The sequence below is a fragment of the Amblyomma mixtum genome, chromosome 10, assembly GCF_055824585.1.
Source record: "Amblyomma mixtum isolate Tamu chromosome 10, ASM5582458v1, whole genome shotgun sequence".
Classification (NCBI taxonomy): domain Eukaryota; kingdom Metazoa; phylum Arthropoda; class Arachnida; order Ixodida; family Ixodidae; genus Amblyomma; species Amblyomma mixtum.
This window is the reverse complement of record NC_143021.1, coordinates 159,007,271-159,029,358: the sequence shown is the minus strand read 5'-3', so window position 1 is coordinate 159,029,358 and position 22,088 is coordinate 159,007,271. Positions and strand designations below refer to the sequence as shown.

General features: G+C 44.3%; 1 protein-coding gene across 1 annotated transcript in view; it reads left to right on the top strand.

Moving 5' to 3' along the window:
* LOC149327499 (1-phosphatidylinositol 4,5-bisphosphate phosphodiesterase-like) overlaps positions 1-20,393 on the top strand; it is a 129,864-nt gene extending 109,471 nt beyond the window's left edge. Inside the window, 2 exon segments of the mRNA XM_089563975.1 lie at positions 2,762-2,906; positions 3,721-20,393. Of these exon segments, the coding sequence (XP_089420101.1) occupies positions 2,762-2,906; positions 3,721-3,789 (214 nt within the window). The 3' untranslated portion in view covers positions 3,790-20,393.
* Positions 20,394-22,088: the final 1,695 nt, after the last annotated feature.

Genomic DNA, 22,088 nt, shown 5'->3' with positions numbered 1-22,088 from the left:
CCTCTGCTCTGATCACATGTCATGCTGAGGAGGTGTGCGAGGGCAGTACGTTTGTCACGCTCGTCGGCTTCAAGCTCCATTGTCACGTTAGCTTCTACAGCTGAACCTCGTAATAGCAAAGTCAAGCAGTGTCTTTGCTATCGCTTCTGCTTCTTATAGCAGCAAGTAATCTCAGTTGCAACAGTCACATGCCAATGGGCTGACTAAATCTATATATATCTATTGTATAGGTGCACAGGTTCCAAATTAGTTTATTTCTTCCTACATTTTTTCCTTTTATATATTCTATGATTACCTTGTAAGCGTTTTTTTGTTCATGTGCATATAAAACCAATGTTGAACAGTTGTATTCCCCCCCTATGTAATGCCCGAAAGGGCCCTTAGGGTAAATGAGTGAGTGAGTGAGTGAGTGAGTGAGTGAGAGTGAGTGAGTGAGTGAGTGAGTGAGTGAGTGAGTGGGTGGGTGGGTGGGTGGGTGGGTGGGTGGGTGGGTGAGTGAGTGAGTGAGTGAGTGAGTGAGTGAGTGAGTGAGTGAGTGAGTGAGTGAGTGAGAGAGAGAGAGAGAGAGAGAGTGTGCGGTGTGTACTGAAGACAACATAGCCGGCATTTAGTGTGTTGCTGATGTGATTTGCAGGAGCAAAATGTGCACCTAGCGTCTACCATGTGGCCAAATAAACATACGGCAACTGAATACCATATTTACTCGCATAATTTGCAAGGTTTTTTTCTTTGAATTAAGGCTTGAAAAAGGGGACGCAAAAAGTAGGCAAAAATTTTGTGAACATGTCCTAAAAACACTGCAAAGGTCATAACATGCAATGCATACTGGATATTGCCACCTATATGTCAAACCCCAACTCGCACCCCTTGCTGGTCAAAAAAAAGTTGACTCCAAATATAAGACGCACACCCCATCCTGCCATGCCCCGCGCTATGTAGTTCCCCGTGGGTCAGCATGATGGTGCATGCTCATCAAAGCAATAAACACGCAACAGTGCAGTCAAGAAGCCATCAGTGAGAGGCAAATGGAGAGAACAGGCGATAAAATGGCACCCTTCACTTGCAGCCCGGTTGACTAGTGGCAAAGCGAATAGCAAATGGTTTGATAGTTTCAGATTCTGGCACGCACACAACTGCCACCAACCAGCAACCACTAGCGCGAGTTGGCTCGGTCAGCGGCACACAATTCGTCCCTGCACACCTGTATCGTTTGCAGCCACATACGCCGATGTGGATGCGCCAATCTTCTCAAGTGTGTCTTGCGTATGCCCACATGCATGTCTTTCCATTTTTCTATGGAAAGAAAAATGATAGGTGTAGCTTTAAGAGATCGGAAGAGGGCGGAGTGGGTGAGGGAACAAACACGGGTTAATGACATCCTAGTTGAAATCAAGAGGAAGAAATGGGCTTGGGCAGGGCATGTAATGCGAAGGCAAGGTAACCGCTGGTCCCTAAGGGTAACGGAGTGGATTCCAAGAGAAGGCAAGAGTAGCAGGGGGCGGCAAGAAGTTAGGTGGGCGTATGAGATTAAGAAGTTTGTGGGGATACAGTGGCCACAACTGGTGAAGGACAGGGTTAATTGGAGAGACATGGGAGAGGCCTTTGCCCTGCAGTGGGTGTAGTCAGGCTGATGATGATGATGACATGCATGCCGAGGTAGTGTAAAGTATGCAAGGGGAATTTTTTTTATAAGCCTGGGTTATAAATTAAGGGACCGCAAATTATGTGAGGGTGCATATTACACAAGTAAATGAGATATGTCAACACTGCCAATGCGCACCTATGTCTTCGGCAGCTCATATGTGCTTCGGTAGCCAAGAAAACGGCTCTTGGAGGAATAATATTGTTGGGAACAGGGAGAGGCTTATTTACAGTATGTTTTGCTCCGCTTTCTGGGTGCTGAAGCCGACACAGGCCACTGCAAAAGGAGCGCGCACCGGCCATTTCATCACGAGTACTCATTTCATCAGCACCCACTTTAAATAATATGACGTACAGCCGCTTGTATCACCATTGCGAACCAGTCGCTCTTAGGTGGGAGATGCCCACACAGTTAAGACTGCTTTAATAGTAAGGCTTTATTGGCGCCGTATAAATACATGACATGGGAGGCCAGCAGTAAAATCGACAGCTTGACTAAGCTGCAGGCCCTCACTTTCCCGGCCGCGGTGGTCAAATTTCGATGGAGGCAAAATTCTAGAAGCGCGTGTACTGTGCGATGTCAGTGCACGTTAAAGAACCCCAGGTGGTTGAAATTTCCGGAGCCCTCCACTACGGCATCCTTCATAGCCCGAGTTGCTTCGGGACGTTAAACCCCATAAACTAAACCAAGCCTTATACAATTGACAGCATCACAGAAGCAAGGAAACAATATGTCTTTTAATTGACAGAAAACAAAAGAAATGACATGCATGCATTAGTAATTTCTTTCTCGAAAAGTAATTGCTACAGAAATCTATTACAAAATTGAAATAAACATTAAAATAATTACAATAGAAATCTAGTTAATGCTTTACTGGAACCACTTGGACCAACAGAAAGCCAGCAGATTTGCTCGATAACTAAGATCCCAATGCAAAACCAGCTACTGCCCTACTTGGGCTACTTCAACCATCAGAAACGTCAGTTGTGCACTCTCAGGGTCACTTCAGTCAGCAGTGAAGCAGCAGACTTCCTGCTGGTTGCGTTTTAAACCAGTTGAAGTTAGTACATTAACCAGTTTCCAGCCGGTGGTGCTTATACGCTGGCCCCCTGGGTGCAGGCGGTTGCGTGAGAAGAACAGCAACAACACCAAGAAGTTCATTGAGGAGCGCAAGTCGGCAGCACTGAAGCAGAGCAAGGAACGCGAGCGCCTCAAGAAGGTCCACGAGAAGCAGCTCCACGACCTGCAGCGGGAAATCGACAACGTGAGTGCTGCTGCTTTTTTCCCTGGGGCGGTTTCCCCCATCAAGCAGCAAATCTTAAAGGTGCACTGAAGAGGAATCTGATATCGTCTTTTTGCCACGGGAACTCGATCTACACATTCCGAGCATTCTTAGAAACTTGGATTTATTGCCCTGTGCGGCCGGTTTCCGTAATTAAATCGGGGTAACGTCCGGCTCCCGCCCCCTTTTTTTTTTTTAATTCCCCGCATACGGTGGGAGGAGTCAACCAACGCATGGAGTGCCTTTCAGGCAGTCATGTGGTGACTTTGCTTTCGCTTTTATTTTATTTTTTAGGTTTCCTTGAATAAATAGGTCTAGTCATAGACTACATAGCTGCGAATTAGGCCCACAGAAATTAAAATGTGCGTGAACTCTTTGCTTTCACCGACCACTACGTATCACTCCACCGATGGCAGAGCGGCAAGCCGCCACGGGACTGGCTGAAAGGTTGGTAGACACCTCCCACCGTTTGCGGGGAATTAAAAAAAAAAAAAGGCGGGAGCCTGACGTTCATCCGATTGAAATTAAGGAAATTGGCTGCACAGAGCAATAATTCAAAGTAACAAGAATGCTCGGAATGTGTAGATCGAGTTACAGCAGTAAAAATACGAGTTCAGATTGCTCTTCAGTGCACCTTTAAGTAGCAAAACCATGCAGAACCCGATCTTTCAGCCAAAAGAAATTGATTAAATGCGTGGCTCAGATGGGACTGGTCCTACAAGCGTGGCCCATAAATCCGCCCTTGCCACCGGCATGGGTCGTCAGCGAGTGCTGAGTGGTCGTTGCTGCTGTGCAGGGCCTCGAGTTGTACAACACGGCCGAGTTGGAATACAAGCTGTGTGCCAAGCTGGAGTGCTTTGTGTGATGGCCGCCAAACAGGGGCTGCCGCTTCCCTGGCTGCTGCTCTCACCGCCGCCACTGCAGTGACCACTCCTCCTCCTCTTCCTGCTGACACCTCATCACCCATGGTCACTTCCAGCTGAGGGCATTGCCAAACCGTACCTGCTCTCACTCCACCCATGGGTGATACAAACATCTCCGACCTGAGTAACGATGTGTGCTGGCATGGAGTCACTTCTGATTCGCATAACTTCGGTCTTTTAACAGTAGCATTTTGTGGGTCTGTGTTTGGCTGATGATCAAGCCGAGCCAAACTGTTCCAGCTCATATTGAGCCAAAAGAAAAAAAGAGAGAAGAAGAAGAAGAGGAAAACTGCGGGTAGTTTGATTCTGGTGCAGATGGAAGGCAGCTGCACAGACCCTAGGTGTGCATTTGTCTTCCTCTGGGGCTGCACATCTGACGTCAAGAACCAAAGTTCTAAGAATGCAGCCCTGAAGTCCTGCATTGATGCGGTGCTACAGACCACATTCGAGGGAAAATTTGTGGCAGGGCTTCCTGGGGAGTTGGAGCATTGCAGCACAAACATCCGCCTGACATAGCTGTCGGAAAAGGCGTGTCGCCCTTCAGGTGAAGCCCTCTTTGAGGGGACAAAGTAACCAGTCACATATAGTCATAATTCTGCGGGCTTCTCTTGTAAACTTGTGAACAAGCGGAGGAAATGTGATTGGATGTGAGACCTTTGCATTTCTGCCAAGGAATGGAGTGCAATGAAATGCACTCTAAGACGCCACCAAGCAGCTGGTGCTCATGACTGTGTACCATTGTGGTCTTGTGGGGCCTGCCACACTGGCTCACAAACTTGTTGTGATGGTGCAGTGCATGGGCTTTTCCTGGCTTTTTAATCTCCATAGTGTGGCATTTAGTTGTTATTTCACTTTTTTTTTTATTGTTGACCTGATGTTCACATACAGTTGTTTTTGTTTTACTTCGGAGGTTTTTGGAGGCTTTGAGCTCGTTACTATCTTCCTGTTCTGCTTTGTTTGCTGTAGCCGAGCACTGACAAACGTTTGTGCTTGAAAGCGTTGCACGACACACTGATGTGGCCAGCAGCGTAGGATGTTTGTAAAGGAAGTTTCTAGCACAATCCTCACCGCGATTGCTAATATAAGTTTGTTGCATTGCTGTGGGGATGTGAGTGATTGGCACAGCCTTTGTGGTGAAGAGCTCTTTTCAGCACTTGACTTACCACCACAGTCGGTGATAGGTGGTAGTGAAAAAAAACTTGGGTGGGGGGGGAGTCTTCTTAACTACATTCTTAAAGAATTGAAAATGGGATAGCATTTGGAATTTGGACCCACCCCCAAAAATTCCAAAGGACCATCAAAATCTTGGAAGGCTCACCCCAGAAATTGGATTAAAATGTATCCATGAGGATTAGTGGGTGCATTAAGGTGGATTAAGGGGGATGAGTTGTGAAGTCAGGTGCATTTGTGGGGATTATTTGGGTGGATTAAGGTTGATTAGTGGAGTGGATTAGTTACTGGAACATTCTAGTTCTCAGATTTTAAAAATTTGGCGGTGGTGATGACGTCACAGCGCTCCTGACCAGTCAGGGAATTTCGTGACAGGGAAGCCAGAAATATTTTGTGAGACAACAACCTAAATGGTGCCGCATTAAAAAAAATGAAAAGATACGCACTTCCAGCAGCAGCTACCTCTCTCTTGGAGCCGAACCGTTTCCATGGTGTGATGATGTTCCACCTACCCTGGGACGCCTTCCCCATCAAGTTGTGGCAGCTTGCAGTGGCTAAGTGGGGTGATCATGGGCGATTCGTGGTATGAGGGAAGTGGCTGTATTTTTGACACTCCCAGTGTGTTTCTCAGTACGTGCCGGCACCTTTTACATAGACCCAAGCCTCACAACAGGATCTGAAACTTGGTTCAGCACAAAAGATGAACACAAAGAAAGGAAACGACACATACGGAGCGTTTTTTTTTTAACTCTGAACATGAAAATGACAAAAGGAAAAGATATGGATGGGGTAAGAAGAAAAACTTCAAGTATCTACAGACAAGCAAAGAAACTTGCCAGGATGTTACATGACGTTATATGACGTTGTCCGAAAACATGCGCTCAGCCGAGTACAAACTTATGGAAGGGTTGCTGATGCACTGGCGAGACTTTTTATGAATATGAAAGGCCTCCAAAAGACCTCTTGCTTTTCTGCTTTTACTCCTGCCTAAAACCTTTGCTTCTTTGAAGCACTCCGTGTGTGTTGTTTCCTTTCTTTGTGTTCGTCTTTTGCGCTGAACCAAGTTTCAACTATGTCCTCCCAACTAGCCCAGCACTAAGTTTTGTTGAAGGATCTGAAAGACCACAGCAATGCTGGAAAAGTATCTTGACACTGAAGGGCTCTGGCTCTTGACTACTAACACTTCACTCCTCTGACGTTCGCAGTTCCTAAGTTACCTTTCATGAAACAGGCCAAATCTGGCCAGTTTTGGTGTTTTGAATTTTGTTGTGCGTTTTGATGTAAAATGGCCCAGAGGCTTATAAGGATTGTTGTTAAATGAGCACCGCGTTGAATGTTACTGTGGTGAAAACTGAAAAGGTGCGTCTCTTTCTCAGGTGCATGTGGAGCAGGAGGGAGACTGGAGTCTTGATTGTTTGCTAACACGTATTCTAGTCATTGAGGTGTTTCATTTCTAAGTGCTTAATTAGTGAGCAGAAACTGCAATTGTTGATCCAGAGGCTGTGAGCATGCGAGTTTGAAGTGGCTGACTATCTGGGCTGCGTGCAAGCTGCGCCTTGTCCTCTGAGGTTCACAAGCAGTTTTTGTGTTGTTTAACAGTGTGCATTTACTTTGGAGCAGTGTATCTCTGCAACGTACTGATACAGGCTTTGAGGCTCCTCTCAGGAGCAAACAGCACCTGCGAGAAGAGCCTAGGAAGTAGGCTTTGCAGTGCCTACTATTGTTGTTACTTTGTTGTTTATTTCTTACCTCTTGAATTATTGTGTTGCCCTTGTGTTCCACCCTGAGAGCATGTTGTGCATGCCTTGAGCTACTGGAGAACCCTGAAAGCCACACTTTGTGTGTGGTTGTAGCTAGTTCCTACGAGTCTCTGCCCCCCACTGATTTAGCCGAGTCCGTGGTTAGACGTGGTAGCCCTACAGTATTCGAAGCCTGTTGTGCTGCGATTGTTTCGAATGGCAAAGGCATGAACCAAGCTTTCTTTTTTTTTTCCTACAGCCTCAAAGAGCCAGCTGGGAGTGCATATTGGTGCGCTGCTGGTCTTGTTTTTCATCTGGTGCATTTATGTCTGAGCTAGTCAGCGTTGCTGTGATGAAGTAAAAGAAAGGAAGCACAGTGGAAAATCTTTATAAATTAATCGGCTCATGTGCCTTCTTGTCTCATGGAAATGGAGCAGTATTGTAGATTCCAGAGCCAGTATAATACATTTAGCTGATCGGAACCAACATCACCTAGCTCTTTATTGGAGCAGCTTTTGATTGGTCATACCACCGGGTACATTGTGAACTCGTGTGTACTGGGCAGTTATCGTTTTTATGCGTGGACACTTTTGCGAAATCTGCCTTCTCGTTGAATCTGCTGCTAAGGTTCAAGGATGCACCGCTTGGTGAAACTGTGGGCATCCCCGTTTGGCGAGCCATGCGTTTGTAATTCATCTCGCAAGTTGTTTGCAGCGCTGTGAGAGATATAGCTTCTTCATCCAATCAGGGCTAAATAAGGCAGCATATAGTCACTCAAATATTTGAGCAGAACTATTTTTTAAACAATTATTGCAGTAATTGGAAAGGTAGTTGAGGATGGTGTTTCGAAAGTACAGTGTTTCATTCACTGCTCAAAATAACAGCGAAAGTCTGCACAAACACAGCACTGCGAAGGCCTGCTGCGAAGCGGTGTGTTACCATTCGTAAACGTGGTGTCTGCCAACTTGGCCGAGTTTCCCGCACGCACACTGGTGCTCTTTCCTTCTAAGTGATGGAGCCACTGGCCACAGGGTAAAGGGTGCAGAGGAACACATCTTGCAGTGCATGCCGTTCTGATTGGTTCAGATCGCCACGGCCTCCACAGCATTGCACACAACTTGTGAGTTGGAGTACAGAGCAAGGCGACATTTTTTTGCACACTGCTGCAGGACTGCATTGCAGTTTGCCCGCATTTACTGAAAGAACCTCATGAAATCTTGGGAAACACCGTGCATCTCTTTCCTTTTGCAACAGACAACCAGACATCACATTTCTGAAATGAGCCACTTTAACACTCTGCGTGGCTTCTATTCCTTCTGCCATTGTTTCCTCTTTGAAGAGGATTCAGCTAAGGATGGTGCTTTTGAGTGAGCTTAACTCTATTTCATGGTTAGCCGTTCCACACCCTTTGTTGCCTGACCTGTCGTTCCGGCCGTGTCTCAAAGTAGGGGGCTTGATTTTTCAAGTCTAGTCCACATTCTGTTTTTGGCATGGCAGTCTTCTCAGGGCAGCTTTTTTCCTCGGCTTTGCGCTGCACTAAAAGACATGCTGCAAAGTAGCTTTGGTGAAGTGACAATCTTGTCTGTCCTCTTTTTCGGCACTTGTTGACACCACTCAGGTATTGACGTGCATGCACATGATAAAAAGTTCTGACTGAAGCACCACAACTGTTGCAGGGTCAAATTCCTTTTTCCTTTTCCCCTTTTGCTCGGCCTGTTCTGTGGCCAGAAAGAACAGAGTGGACAACTAGACTGCCCTGTGGTACACATGCAGAAACTGTGTCGGAAGCAAAGCGTTCCCATACACTATTTATTCCTGTGTAATAAAATTTGCACGATGTAACTTGAGCCCTCTCTTTTTGGCGTGCTTTGTTTTAAAACGAGAAATTTCATGTCGCGGTTGTAATGGCTGCATGTCATGTCAGACGTGTGGTGTGCAGCTCTCTACTGTGTGCGGTTTTGCAGTTCATATTTTTTTTTTATGATGATGATGGCAGCTGTTATCGCACTTCTGTGGAAATATGATATGTGTGAGGGCGTACGCAGATCTCTACGTTGTTTCTTAGTTTGTTTTTGTTCTGCACTGGTGCAGTGCTTTGTTAGCTCACGGTGCTCACATTTGTCACCTGGCAGGTTCTGATTAAGCACGCAACTGTAGATGATTTTGAGTGCGCCCTTCGCCAAATGCTGAAAATGGGCCATGAAATCAAAGGCCCTAGTGTAGGGGACCTTTACACTCGTTTGCTGCTATGTGCCACCATACCACAGTTTCACTGGACAGAGCTGAGGTTGCATCACTATTTGTCTTTGTCTCAGTGCTACATCATGAGAAGTGAACCTTGAAAATTGTAAGGAGTTCTTAATCCCGGCTACTGTACGACTTTGTGCAAAGCTTAGTTGTGAACACTAGTGTGCAGTCGTTAAGAAAGAGCCAAGAACAACTTAGTTCGTGGAGCGGAGTTGCGCATTGTTCACTGGAGGGTGGAATCTGTGCACTCCGCAAATGTGAATCTTGAGCGTAGATTGAGATTTAGGAAATTGATAAAAATGCAAGACCCTTTTTTTTTACCCGCAAAAAAGGTGTCGCTGGCGGTCTTTCTGCCATTTCTTTGCACAGAAGCTTCTGGTTGCATTTTCATGTTGGGCAGCAATGAGTCCGTCCACTTTGCATGGCCTGGCCTCTCAATGTAGCGTATAAATAGCTTAAGTGTGAATTGTTGCAGTATTGCACAGCTTGATGGCTAGACAGTGAAGAGACCAGGAGAATCAGTTGTTCTTATCTTTGGTTTCTTGTTCAAGCCCGTCATCACACTCGTTATGAAAGTTGCGTGCACCATCACTATGCCATGGCTTTCTTTTGCAGCTGACAATGTTGCTGATGTTGCGAAAGTATTCCACAAGCAAACATAAAAGCTCTCACTCAACCAAATGGACATCAAGTGCAAATGCATTGGTGTGTGTCCCATTCACGGAAGACCTCCTTATTATAATTGTTATCTGGATTTCTTGATAAGATATAAATGGACATGCATTTTGTATGCATGATTAAGTCAATGATTGGACACAGCCTTCTTTGAGGCTGCTCTTGTAGTGTCTGAGAAGCTGCAGAATGCAAGTGACATATGGCCAAGATGGGCTCAGATTGGCAGGCATCAGACAGTCATAATGTTGTTACTCCGGAATGCTTATAACTCGGAAGTAAAGTTTTGAAGTCGCAGTATTCACTCTGGCAAGCACCATTTCCTGTGCCAATGCATGGCAGTGTTCACCAGGCGTGTCCGGCTTATGGCATATGTGTTGTTAGTGGCAGTCACTTTATCTCTGGCCCTACATTTATAATATATATAGTAGTATTAGGTATGGAAATCATTATTGTTACTTATTTTTCATAATCTGTTGATGCAAAGATCAAAGTCGGGGGGGGGGGAGTGGATGGAGGGGTGGGGGGTGAACCTAGAAGGCAGGGCACTTGTGTTAATAAGCAGCTTCCTTGTGGCAGCAGTCAGGAGGGAAGAGGGGAGGATGTAGTGTCAGACTTGCGTCTGATTGTAGCTCAGCTGAGCAGTGATAATAATCACACGTCATTTGTCTTTCACAAAGACAACTGCAGAGTTTACGGGTCGGTCAAAGCCAAGTGGGGGCTTCAATGGCAGTGTCCAGTAGTTGGGAACACCGAAATGTAGTATAACCATACACCTTCATAACTGGACTGAAATATAAAGGACAACTCTGAACACGCAGTTCATATGCTGCCCGGTATTTCGTTCATTTTATTAATAGAAATGGAGAGAGAACATCTCATACAGCTTTATTATAAGTAAGGGGGACAGAGAGCAGTGCATCATGGCTACCACGTTTGACAGCTGTGCAGCCTCCTACTTCTGTCACATATCTCGCACTGTGCATGTGTTGCCTGTGCAAAGAAAGCGTAGCTTCAAAAAAAAGCGTTTTCCATCCACCAGAAACTGGCTGCTAACCCTGACAACATGTTTAGCCACGGAAATTTCACCTTTGTGCGCAAAAGTTGAAAGTGCTTTATGTGTAATTGCCAGTCAGCTATTCTCTCTGCTTTAATGAATGCTTGTTTTAATACTAGTCCTGCTTGGCGTCCTCTAATCAGATGAATTGAATCGTAGAGAATTCCTGTGTTTAGCATTATGGAGCTTCATGAAAGCTTAATGATAGAGGCACTGCTAATGATTCACGTGAGACACAACACAGGCACATATGTGCACTTATGTGCATTGTCAAGATTTTTCTTTATCACCAACATTAATTTTTCACATCAGTATTTTAGCATAGTTGATTACTAACTGCTGCATCTTGTTGCAATGAATAGTTTGTTGCGAAACCAACAGGTGGTCAGCACAGTTGTCACACAGAAACCTAGTACTACAAGTATGTAAACTTTGTGGTTAATTCACTTTTTCTCTCATTATTTTAACTTGTTTACTCTTTTCTTTACTGTAGACCAATTATCAGGTATTGCCCCCAAGATAGTTCGGAAAGTTTTACTTTATATGTTCTGTACCTCGTTTTCATTGTTTAGAATTTATTGATTTATTCATTCTCACTCACCTGCAGTGCCCACAGGGATTATTGCAGAGCTTGGTGGGATACATAACCATTGCGCAAGGCCAGTGTTACAAAAAAAAAAAGCTCGAAACCTCACCTCAGACTGGCATTTGGTATGTCATGGTAACCAATTCCTTCGGCCAGTCGTGTATGGGCAAAATTCGCCTTTAAACATATAACCTCTGCTCTTATTTTCCTCAGTTTTCCACTGACGATCACGCCTCAGAATGGCAGACTGTTGGGTGAGTTGGTGCTTGTTCCTGATTGAGAGGACACTGAGACGGCAATGCATGAAAGATGACACACACACTTTTTTTTATTATTTGATACCTCAAAGGGCACTGGTATGGGGCATTACATGAGGGATGGGCATGGCAGTTAAACAACAATGGTCCTGCTAGCGTTCTTAAAATGGATGGCGTTGATATGATGCACGGCGTCCTGTGGTAGATAATTCCAGTCCCGGGATGATGTGACGAAAAAAGATCGAGAATGAGCGGTAGTTCTTGCGGTGGGGCGTAGACGGCCTTATGGTGATTAATACGGCTTGAGAGGCGATAAGCAGGTCATATGACTGACTCTCCTAAAGATGAATGATAAAATGTATGAAAGAGGCACAATCGAGAAATTTTTCATTGCGTTTCAAGGCTGGGTAAGTTGGCTCTAGATTTTAAAGCAGACACACTAGTGTAGCATGAATAATCAGAATAAATGAAACAGATAGCCCGATTTTGTATTTTTTCTAAGGTTAAAGAGAGGTTAGACTGGTGAGGATCCCATATTGCTGAAGCATATTCTAGGTTAAGGCGGTCAAAAGTCATGTATGCTAATGATTTGATGGATCGGGTGGCAAATTGTAGATTGCGCCGTATGAAACCAAGGGTACGGTTATCCTCGTTAGCGATGTTCATGATATGAGATGACCATGTTAGGTTTTGCGTTACAGTAATACCCAAGTACCCAGGCACTCTTAGTGCGTCATCTTTCACGTGCTGTTAGGTTGAGTGAAATTAAGTTCGCAGTTTGATTTCAAGGGGACATAAGCTTCTTGTTGTCATATGGAATGTGCTTCAATGCAGTACTTTCTTCTGTACTGTATTTCTTCTCCTGTGTCTATTAGCGATTCAGTTCCACAGAAGACAGGCTGCCCTTGCGTTTTTTTAAAGCAGCTGAAAAAGAAGTGAGAAAGGGAAACAAAGAGCCGCCAATCTACTTCAGAGAAATGTGGCCACTTCATTACTGGCTGCTTGTCGAAACTGCAGAGCAGTCGCATGTTACGTAATTGCGGAAAATGAGTGTTGGCAGCAGTTAATGACTCGCGTGCTGTGCGCACTTCATCTCCCTTCTCCCGCTGCAATCGTCCTGAAGCAGCCGAGCGCCATCTTCCGGGTGCTAAAAGCACTGCACTGCTTTCAACATCAGATTTAAGCTGAATCTTAGTCCCAGGGGCCAAATCTTGAGGTTAAGATTCATATGGAGGGTGTTGTTTGCTTTTTTTGTGCAGTCATGTAAGCTGCTTTGTGGTGCTTGCATCTTCTTTTTTTTTGTCTTCAAGAAATTGCTCAAAAGGCCAGGAAAAACTGCCATCAGCAGGACCCATTGGCTTATAGTGATGTGTGACCAGACATCTGTCGAGGTTGCCAAAAGGGTAGACATGGTGATTTCATCTCCAGTCATGCAGGCAGGTGCTGCTCTGCCACGCACGGGCCAGAATTTATAGCTGCCATTGTAAGAGTACTGTATTAGTTTCCAGAAGTAGCGATTTCAAAACTTTGTTACGTTTGCTCATTGCAGAAAGCAATAAAGTTAACATTTGCACGATTTTGTTTACAAGTGAGTAAGTTGGCTTTGGAAGTTACCTGTGCAAGACTGGAGTTGAGTATTCACTAGTTTAACAGGTTTGACAGTAGCTCGGCCTGACTTAGTTTAGCCAGTTGGTAAATTTGCTCCTGTTGTTTACTTACAATTGTAATGCAGTCTTAATATAAGATCAAGAACGTTGGCAGAGTACATGTAGCGAGAGATAGCGTGTAATCCGAACCAGTAATATGAAAAGAGATTTCACTGACGGCAAGAAACCGGCCGTGCAAGAACACATGCTGCTATGGCAAACACATCAACCAACAGAAGTGCAAAATTGGGAAATTGATCGGCAAGGAGTCAAGACACCAAACACATCTTATTCCAACTGATTTGGCTTCAAAAAAAGCAGCTGCACGTGAGGTGCCAACAAAGACTTCATTCGCTCTCATATTGATTGAAGCAGGGCTCTCTCGTTTCAAGCACTGCCGCTCCACTTGCTGTCGTGTGGCTTGTCACCGCACTTGGCCCGCTCATTGGTGCATCTTCACCATTTTCGGCATCTGCAGTCCCAGATACAAAACTCTTAGCTAAATAATTGTTCGGGGATCATCAGAAGTGTTCCTAAATGATTGCATCGGGATCATTACAATCTTTGCTGAGTAATCGTACGAAAATCATCTTGAAGCCCGGCCAAGTTACACAGGAGGTTCTTGAATGTGTGAGCACATTTATATCAGTTTGGTAGGCAAAGAATTGTCCTTTTTTTTTTTTGCATATTAAGTTGATATGGGATTTTCCATCATCTTTTAACGGATTTTGATTCCTCTGTTTATATGTCTGTTTGTTCTACATGCGTGCGTGCGTGTGTGGTTTCAAAAATGTGTGTATATGTGCGTTTGACCTGGCGTTAAAACCAGTTGAAAGAACAAATGTGTGTGTGTGCGTGCGTGCGTGTGTGTAACCCACTTTGCCTCTTGTGTGAATTATGTGTTTCTCTCCGCGATGACATATTTGCATATTTTAAAGTTACTCCCCTTTTTCTATTAATATACTGGGGCATCCCAGCTAAATGTAGCCATGCTTTTAAGAAAATACTGAGTGTCCTAGGCGAGTGAAACAAACTCAGTGGTGTTGGAAGTCGTATGGCCTAGTCTGTAGTAGATTTTGGTTCTGCAACGTTAGTTGATCGTTTAAGTAATGTTTATATAGCTATTTTTTGCCAGCCTTCAAAGAAAGTATTCAAAAATTCAAGCACCCTAACACACGATGTCAGAGAAGAAAAATCATTTATCTCCGGAATGCTGTCCCTGAAGGGTCTCAGCGTTTGCACTCGGCACGACAGGCTGGTAAAAAGAAGCAGCGTAAATGGTACCTTATTGGAAATATTTCAGCTTTCTGTTTTTCCAGGTGATCTAACTTTCAAACTGACACTTTTTCTCACAGGCAGTATTTAAAAAGTTAGCTGGTTAGGCTTTATACTGAGATTAACCAACATTGCAGAACAAAAAATATACTGCAAGCTAGGCCAATCAACTTTCCTCGCCACTGAGTTCGTTACATTTAACTGGGACACGGACACCAGATATCGTACCACCTTATTAAAAATTGGAAGGCCTAATAAATAAATGTTGTATGGACCTGGATCCACCAAGTTTACGAGAGGCAGCCGATCAAAATGTATTGCGAGATTATAGTTGAACACCCCGCCCTGTATTCATAGACTTAGGCGGAATATTACCAGTGTAATGAGAGATTCTAATTTCTGTTCCGCACACAAATTTTAATAAAGCTTGATGGAGTGACCTTCTGCAGTGAGACTTTGATGCTCTCCGAGTACCACACCATGTGACTACATATATGTGTTTTAAGCTAGCTGTTGTGAAATACATCACCTTTTCCTCCCAAAGTGTGCTATACTACTTTATAATTAAGAATTACATCTTTTTGATGCAACCTCTGTTTTGTTAAAAGGGAGCTTATGTTGAAAAGCTTTGCTAGCTCTGCATCAACATAAAATGGCTGAACGCCCTTATAGCATGCCATGATGCATGTTAGCACGATTGTATGCAGTTCTAGAGAAACACAAGCCTATATGTATATATATATAGCATATACAACCAAATGTAACAATCCTGATGGAATGTGCCAAAATGACAATCGCATTGTTGAACAAAATTGTTTTGCAGTTGAGGCCATGTTTGTTTTCAGTTTCAAACTTTCCCTGTGTGTGATTGCTCACCCATCACTGCTTCCATAATTTGGGTTCACTGAAGCGTGTGTGCATTGGTTAAAAAATTATCTCCGGAAATATTTTGTGGCATATTGAATGCAGGTCCTGTGGGATAGCTCACTTTGCATGCCAAGCACCTAAAAGACTTTAGGTTTCTGAAGCTCAGCTGTTGATTCTTTTATTATTTATTCTTTATTCAGTTTATACCCCGCTTAGCCCGAAGGCGCTCCAGCAGGGGGGGGTTACAATGATGAAAAAAAACACATCTTCATTCATACAGCACAGTTGCTGACCTGAAAGGCGATTCCATTCACTGATAGGACGCACAAAAAATGAATTTGCGTACATATTAGTTCTGGTACGGTATTCCAAAATCTTAAAGCAGTGATCAATGCGAGAAGAGACATAATGGGGCCTGTGTAAATATTTTTCCTTTTGAATGCCGGTTTTATTATGAAATATTTGATACAGCAGTTTAAGGTGCAATTGCCTTCTTCGAGAAGAAAGACTTTCCCACCCTAATACGTTTTTCATGTCGGTGCAGCTATCACCTCTGGAGTATCGACGTAGTACCCCCTAGCGTACTTGTACAAGCCAGGACCATCGTAAGCCGACTGTCATTCCTGGTTAATGACGAGTCCAGCTTGCTGTATGTTTTCGGACACTCTCTGCCCTGTTTAAGGATAGAAGGGCTTATCCGAAACGTTTTTCATTTTTGTCAACATATGGCAGCACGGGTACCAAATGACCATTTTGGTGCCAGTTTAGAAAAAACAATGTGTCCGTTGGAGGGTTAAGCGGCTCTGCTCTGGCACGCGACCTGGGTGGCTGTTTTCATGGGGCATCTCGAGTGCACTTTTTGAGAGCAGAAAAGAAGGGGGGGGGGGTGAAAAGAGGAGAACAGCCAAGGCCTTTGTTCAGTTACTGCCCCAAGCATTCCTTGTTGTTCGTATGCAGCATCTTCAGGCTTTCTTATTACTTTCTTTGTATGTGCAGGAAAAGTTAGCCCTGCCATTATGCCGGTCACCCGTGTACACTGCCACAGTTCATTGTGGCTCGTATGTGCACTCACTGCACGCTATGCGGGCTTAGCACATAATGATGGGTCGTTTTATTGTTCTGCCATTTGGTAGCATGCACGGTTAGTCTAATAGTAAGGGAAAACCCCCAGAGCTTAGTAGATTTGTAATAAAAAAGAAATTACACCCTTATTAATAAAAAAGTAATTACACCCTTATTACAAATCTTTCTTCACCTTGGGTGTTTCCCTTAGACATTGGACCAACACTATTTCCACTTAAGAGTTGTTAATCGACTCTCTCTTACCCTGTCATCTGTTAGTCGTCCTTATTAGCTTAATTAGTAGAGTGACTGTCCCGAACAGGCTGTGGTCCTGGGTTCGATTCCTACACCAGGACAAATTTTTCTTCAAATACAAAGTTTCTGTGAAAGCTGCTTATCTTTCCTTTGTAGCCGTATGGTTGGGCTTGCATGGGTGGTTATGAGTAATTACTCTGTTGTTAGCATGCGCAGTTGTGGTACTTGTCATTTGGGCAAGTTTTAATATGTAGCAGCAACACTTCAGAAAAAGGCCATGTCTTAAAATTGGTTTTCCATAATGTGGTGGTCTGAAGTGAGCTTAGTTTGTTGAGGAATCAGTTTTTTTATTAATATTATTTTAGTGACTATTGAAAATTTTCATTACTTTTATTGTGCAGTTACTTAGGTCATGATGAGGCCATCCATCAAAACTTCGGTGGTGTAGGCATAAAATTGTTCAGGCGTTGCAGCATCAATCCTGGTTGAAAAAATTGAATTCTTAGACGGTTATGGTGCTGACTCTTGGGCACTGAATGTCTTGTGTTGGGGTTTATTTTTGCACCTTTGCCATTGTTTTAAGGAATGTAGTTATCAAATTCTTTTTTATCTTATGCAAGCTCATAATTTGATTGCTTTTGAAAGAAAGTTTCATATTTCCAGCTTTTTATTTTTGAAGTTCTTCTTCTTTAGAGTGGGGACTGTCAAGGCTCGATTACTTCTGATGAAAACTCACAAGTCCATACTGTAGTCTGCTGTTCCACACAGGCTAGCTAATACTTTGCGTGCTTAGCGATCATTTTTGTTTCTTTGGTGGGCATATAAACTTTATAATTCACCAGGTCTAGTTTATGGCCTAGGGCATATCTTCATTTGCCTCAGTCACTAAGCAATGCAAGCTTAAATAAGGGTATAGCATTTTGGGAAATCTGGTCATTCATATTCTTACTTTTGATTGTGAAATTATCTATTGAGTTAACCACCTGTAAGTCCCTTCCTTTGTGCTCCACCATTTCTTAACCATTTAGTTTCCTTGCATGAAATGGTGGGGGCATAGTGACTAAATTCTGAGCCCCCCCCCCCCTCCCCCCCCCAAAAAAATAACTAATGTGAGAGCTTTCAGATACTTCCAGTAAGAGGAATCCGTGCATTTTTTAAGTGCGCATAGTTTTTTCCCTTTTCTTTAGAAAAGTGCAACGAGAGTTGGTGCTTCTGAATTGCATTATGGGTATTTCATTTCATACTCGCAGTGTACTTAAAATGGCAATACTAAATTGTGAAGGTATTAACTGATGAAAAAGTGGGACCACCATTATTGTGCTCACTGACCCTTTTCAATTGAAGATTAACATGGCCTGGTATTTTATTGTTTCTCCTCTAAATTGTTTCATTTTAGTGTTCGTGGCTCATTTGTCTCATTTCGTACCAATAGCACTTGATTCCTCGCACAGTTATTGAATCTTGTTTGAGTACTTTTCTACTCCTCTGCTTGCAGGAAGAAATTTGTTTGCTATCCTTATTTCCTTGCACATTGGCAGCAGAGAGACTAGCAAGCTGTATCCCCATCTGGCATTCGTGATCACTCTTGTTCTGGGTAGTTTGTTGCGCATCGCTGCACAAATGTCACAAAAGACGAGCACAGAAAATGCCCAGCTTTTCTACTGCTGTGGTAACATTGCTAGTGCTCCCCCCCGAACTTCCTTCTCTGTTGGTTGCACTGCACAGTGGCCAATCTACGCGAGCTGTGTAGCATGTCTGGGATGAGCGTTGGTCTGCCAAGTATGGCATTCCAGTGTCTTCTCAGGTACACAGCTGTCTTACTTCCAGGTGATATGTGACGCTACGTCACTGAGCAGTTCACAAGCAGTCTCTTGTGATGTGAAGCAAGAGCTTAAAGGCAGCGTGCTTGCCAGGGCATGTGCTGAAAACGTCTTTGTTGTCATCCGAGGCTCCAGAACTTTGCCCTGGCAGCCCACTCAGGGGCACTCTGGTTGTCATCTATCGTTGAAGACCTGAATTGTGGACCAGGATAGTCGTAGCAGAGGCGGTGGTGTAGATAACTCTAGTCGAACTCAACTGAGCACACTTTAGGGTGCAGAGAGTGTGACCGCCTGCGGTGTGGCCTGTGCTTGGCCTTTGCTAAGTTCTTAGCTCCTTTGTGTGCTTGTCTCTGTAATGCTGCAAAACTGGTATTTGTCCTCGGTGGCACTAACAAGTGCACGAGGACAGGATGAGGCATCGCGGGCATTAACTTCCAACCATTTGTTCAATGATCAAAGCATGTATGTGTGCACTTCTGTTTATGATGTCATCCACTCAGTTGCTAACACAAGGTGACCACTCTCAGCAACAAACTTTCTTTTCATGTCTACCATTATGGATGGTACATTAACACCTGGTTTTCTGTCCTAACCTGCTGCAGTGATTCTGCAGACATCACCTAGGGACTGCAGAAACAAAAGGCCCTCTCTTGTACACTGGTTCACAATCTAAGGCAGTGAAATAGCAACTGGTGATGGTAGTGAAGAACTTTATTTACAAAGGCTGACTAGGAGACCGGGCCCTCGCGGGAAGGGTCCCAAGTCCAGGACTCTGATAGCCTTCGGCCCGTGCGATCACCTGCCACTAATCACTCAGGCTAGAGCTGGACAGATGAGCTGTGGCACAATCACTCAGGCTAGAGCTGGACAGAGCAGCTTCTCATGAGGAGCTACTGAGGTAGGGTATAGGCAGTCCACTACTCCTACAGGCACGGCTGAATTCGCCATATATATTCGTCAGGTTCAGAGGAGATGGGATGCAGTCGAATTTAATGGGCGCTGCAGACATTTGTTGTCATGTTTGATTTCAGTTTTTACCGGCACTGTCTGGAGCAGTTTCAAGAGCAAAGGCTGAGCACGGCCATCTCACAGGGACATGAAAGAATCAATTTTTTCTACAAGCATTTAGCAAAGGTATTTTTCGAGTCTGTTACCTCTGCCACGTTCCCATTTGTACGCAGGGCAGAACACTTTTTGGCACTGTGTTGGCACGTTTAATTCCCGGTGCATTTACAGTATTCCCCGAGACCCCAACAATCGCAGGTGTGACTTGCTTGGAATTGTCATTGTAACTGAGAGCCCCCTGTACACTGTGTGCTGAGGAGCATGGCGAGAAACGTCATGTTCAAAGCATGTGCTGAGAGATTTTAAATTGGGGATGTACAGCACTACTGACTGAACTGTTTAGGGTGGCACAGCTCACCCTAAATGTGCTGTATCCAAGTGTATCCAAGGCAGAACCGTGCTGAGTTCTACGCTACTGCGGTACTAAGTGAACAGCATTTCATGCATGCCATCTTATTACCCCAGGTTATTTGTCACTAGGAATGCACGGCACCTCTTCCTTCTTCATGTGTTGTACTGTGTTGCAGGGACTGCTCCTTCAGTCTCTGAAGCAGCAGCAGTGAACAAACTGGCCCAGCATGCACCAGCTCTGTCCACTTGTTTCATAGTTCCTATAGTAGGTGGTGCAGTGCTATCCAATATGTTATGAGGCTAGTCTTTCAGAGAATCTCCCCACAGCCGGGAAAGTAAAAATGCAGTTGGTGCTTTTGTGTGTGCTTCTGAGGATTTGTGGCAACCGATTTTATGCCCTGGCTTTTGCTCTGTTGTCTTGTGTGTACATAGATTCACTCTCTTGTGGACAAGTATATCAAGTGTTTTCAAACATTACTTGCTGTCGTCCTGTCTTCTTCTTCGACAAGCTAGCACCACTGGTACTAAACAAAACCAACTGGCAACTGGTCTTAGCTGGTTTCAGCTGAAATTACTTCAGCTGTGCTATGGAAAAATTCCCTCTTGGCATTGGCTGGCAATTGGTCCCAACTGCTGGGACCAGTGTCGCTGTTATGCAACAATTCCAATTAACTGGGGCCCACTGTCAGCTGGTCTCAATCATCATCATCATCATTTATTTACCTTTAAGGGCCCCAGGGGGCATTAAAAAAGTGGAAGGGGGGGGGGGATGAACAGTAATTACAAGTCACAAAAATTAAAGTTGGGAGCATAAATTTAAACACATGTACATACGGCTGTCAACACAGTAAAAAAAAAAAACACTTCAAAAGAAAAACAAGCAAGTAAGTAGGTAAACAAAAGAAAAAGAAACCCCGCTGCAGTGGCTCAGTGGTTACGGCGCTCGGCTGCTGACCCGAAAGACGTGGGTTCGATCCCGGCCGCGGCGATCGAATTTCGATGGAGGCGAAGTTCTAGAGGCCCGTGTAATGTGCGATGTCAGTGCACGTTAAAGAACCCCAGGTGGTCGAAATTTCCGGAGCCCTTCACTGCGGCGTCCCTCATAGCCTGAGTTGCTTTGGGTCGTTAAACCCCAATAAACCAAACCAAAAGAAAAAGAACGAAAAAGGGCCTTCAACAGGAATTATTAGGAGAATAAATCAATCAACATGTGTTTAAATTTTAGGGAATTAACTTCATTCACAACACTGTCTGAAAGGACATTCCACTCCGCTATGGCAGCTAGCAAAAACGAGGAATTGAATGCATTGGTTGAACCATGAATGCGTTGAACACTATGGCAATTAAACAAACGTCGCGATGATCTTAAAGGGGGCAGAATTAGGCTCTCACGCAGTTCGGGGAAAATTATAGTAAAGTTTATGAAATAGACAGAGTATTGCTATCTTACGACGGGATGCCAAGGAAGGTAAACCAACGGAGGATTTGATATTAGTAACACTCACCCCAGAAACATAATTTGATGCTATAAACTGAGCAAGCTCGATTTTGAATGGCCTCTAACATACGAATTAAATACTCTTGATGGGGGTTCCTAATACTCGATTCATATTCAAGTTTAGTGCGGATGAAAGTTTCATATGCGATTAGTCTAACCTCAGTCTAACATAGGGAATTCTGTGTTGGTCAAATGTATTAGGGGAATCCCCCAAGGTGAAGTAGATTTGTAATAAGGGAGCAATTACTCAATGACATCCACCCAAGCGCAGTCATACGACTACAAAGGAAAGCATTCCTTTGTAGCCGTATGGCTGCGCTTGGGTGGATGTCAATGAGTAATTACTCCCTTATTATTATCTAGGGAGCATGTATCGAATCTCTGAGCTTGGTCTGAGCATCAGACATGTGCTATTTCGAACCAGGTCTCCCACTAGATGTCAGTGGCTTGCTGTGGAGTGCAAGGGAGCAAGACACTCGAGCACTCTAGACTGGTCTGTGGATTGCTGTACCTAAGGCCCACAAATAAATGAGCCTGTGGCGTACGTTTAGTCCTCCATATATGGGCATCAACGGGTTCTGCAAATGCACCAACTGCAAGGAAAGTTTGCAGCACAAAAGTTTTTTTGCACTTATTGCACTCTTGAAGATTCCCTGCTTTTTTAGTAAGTACCT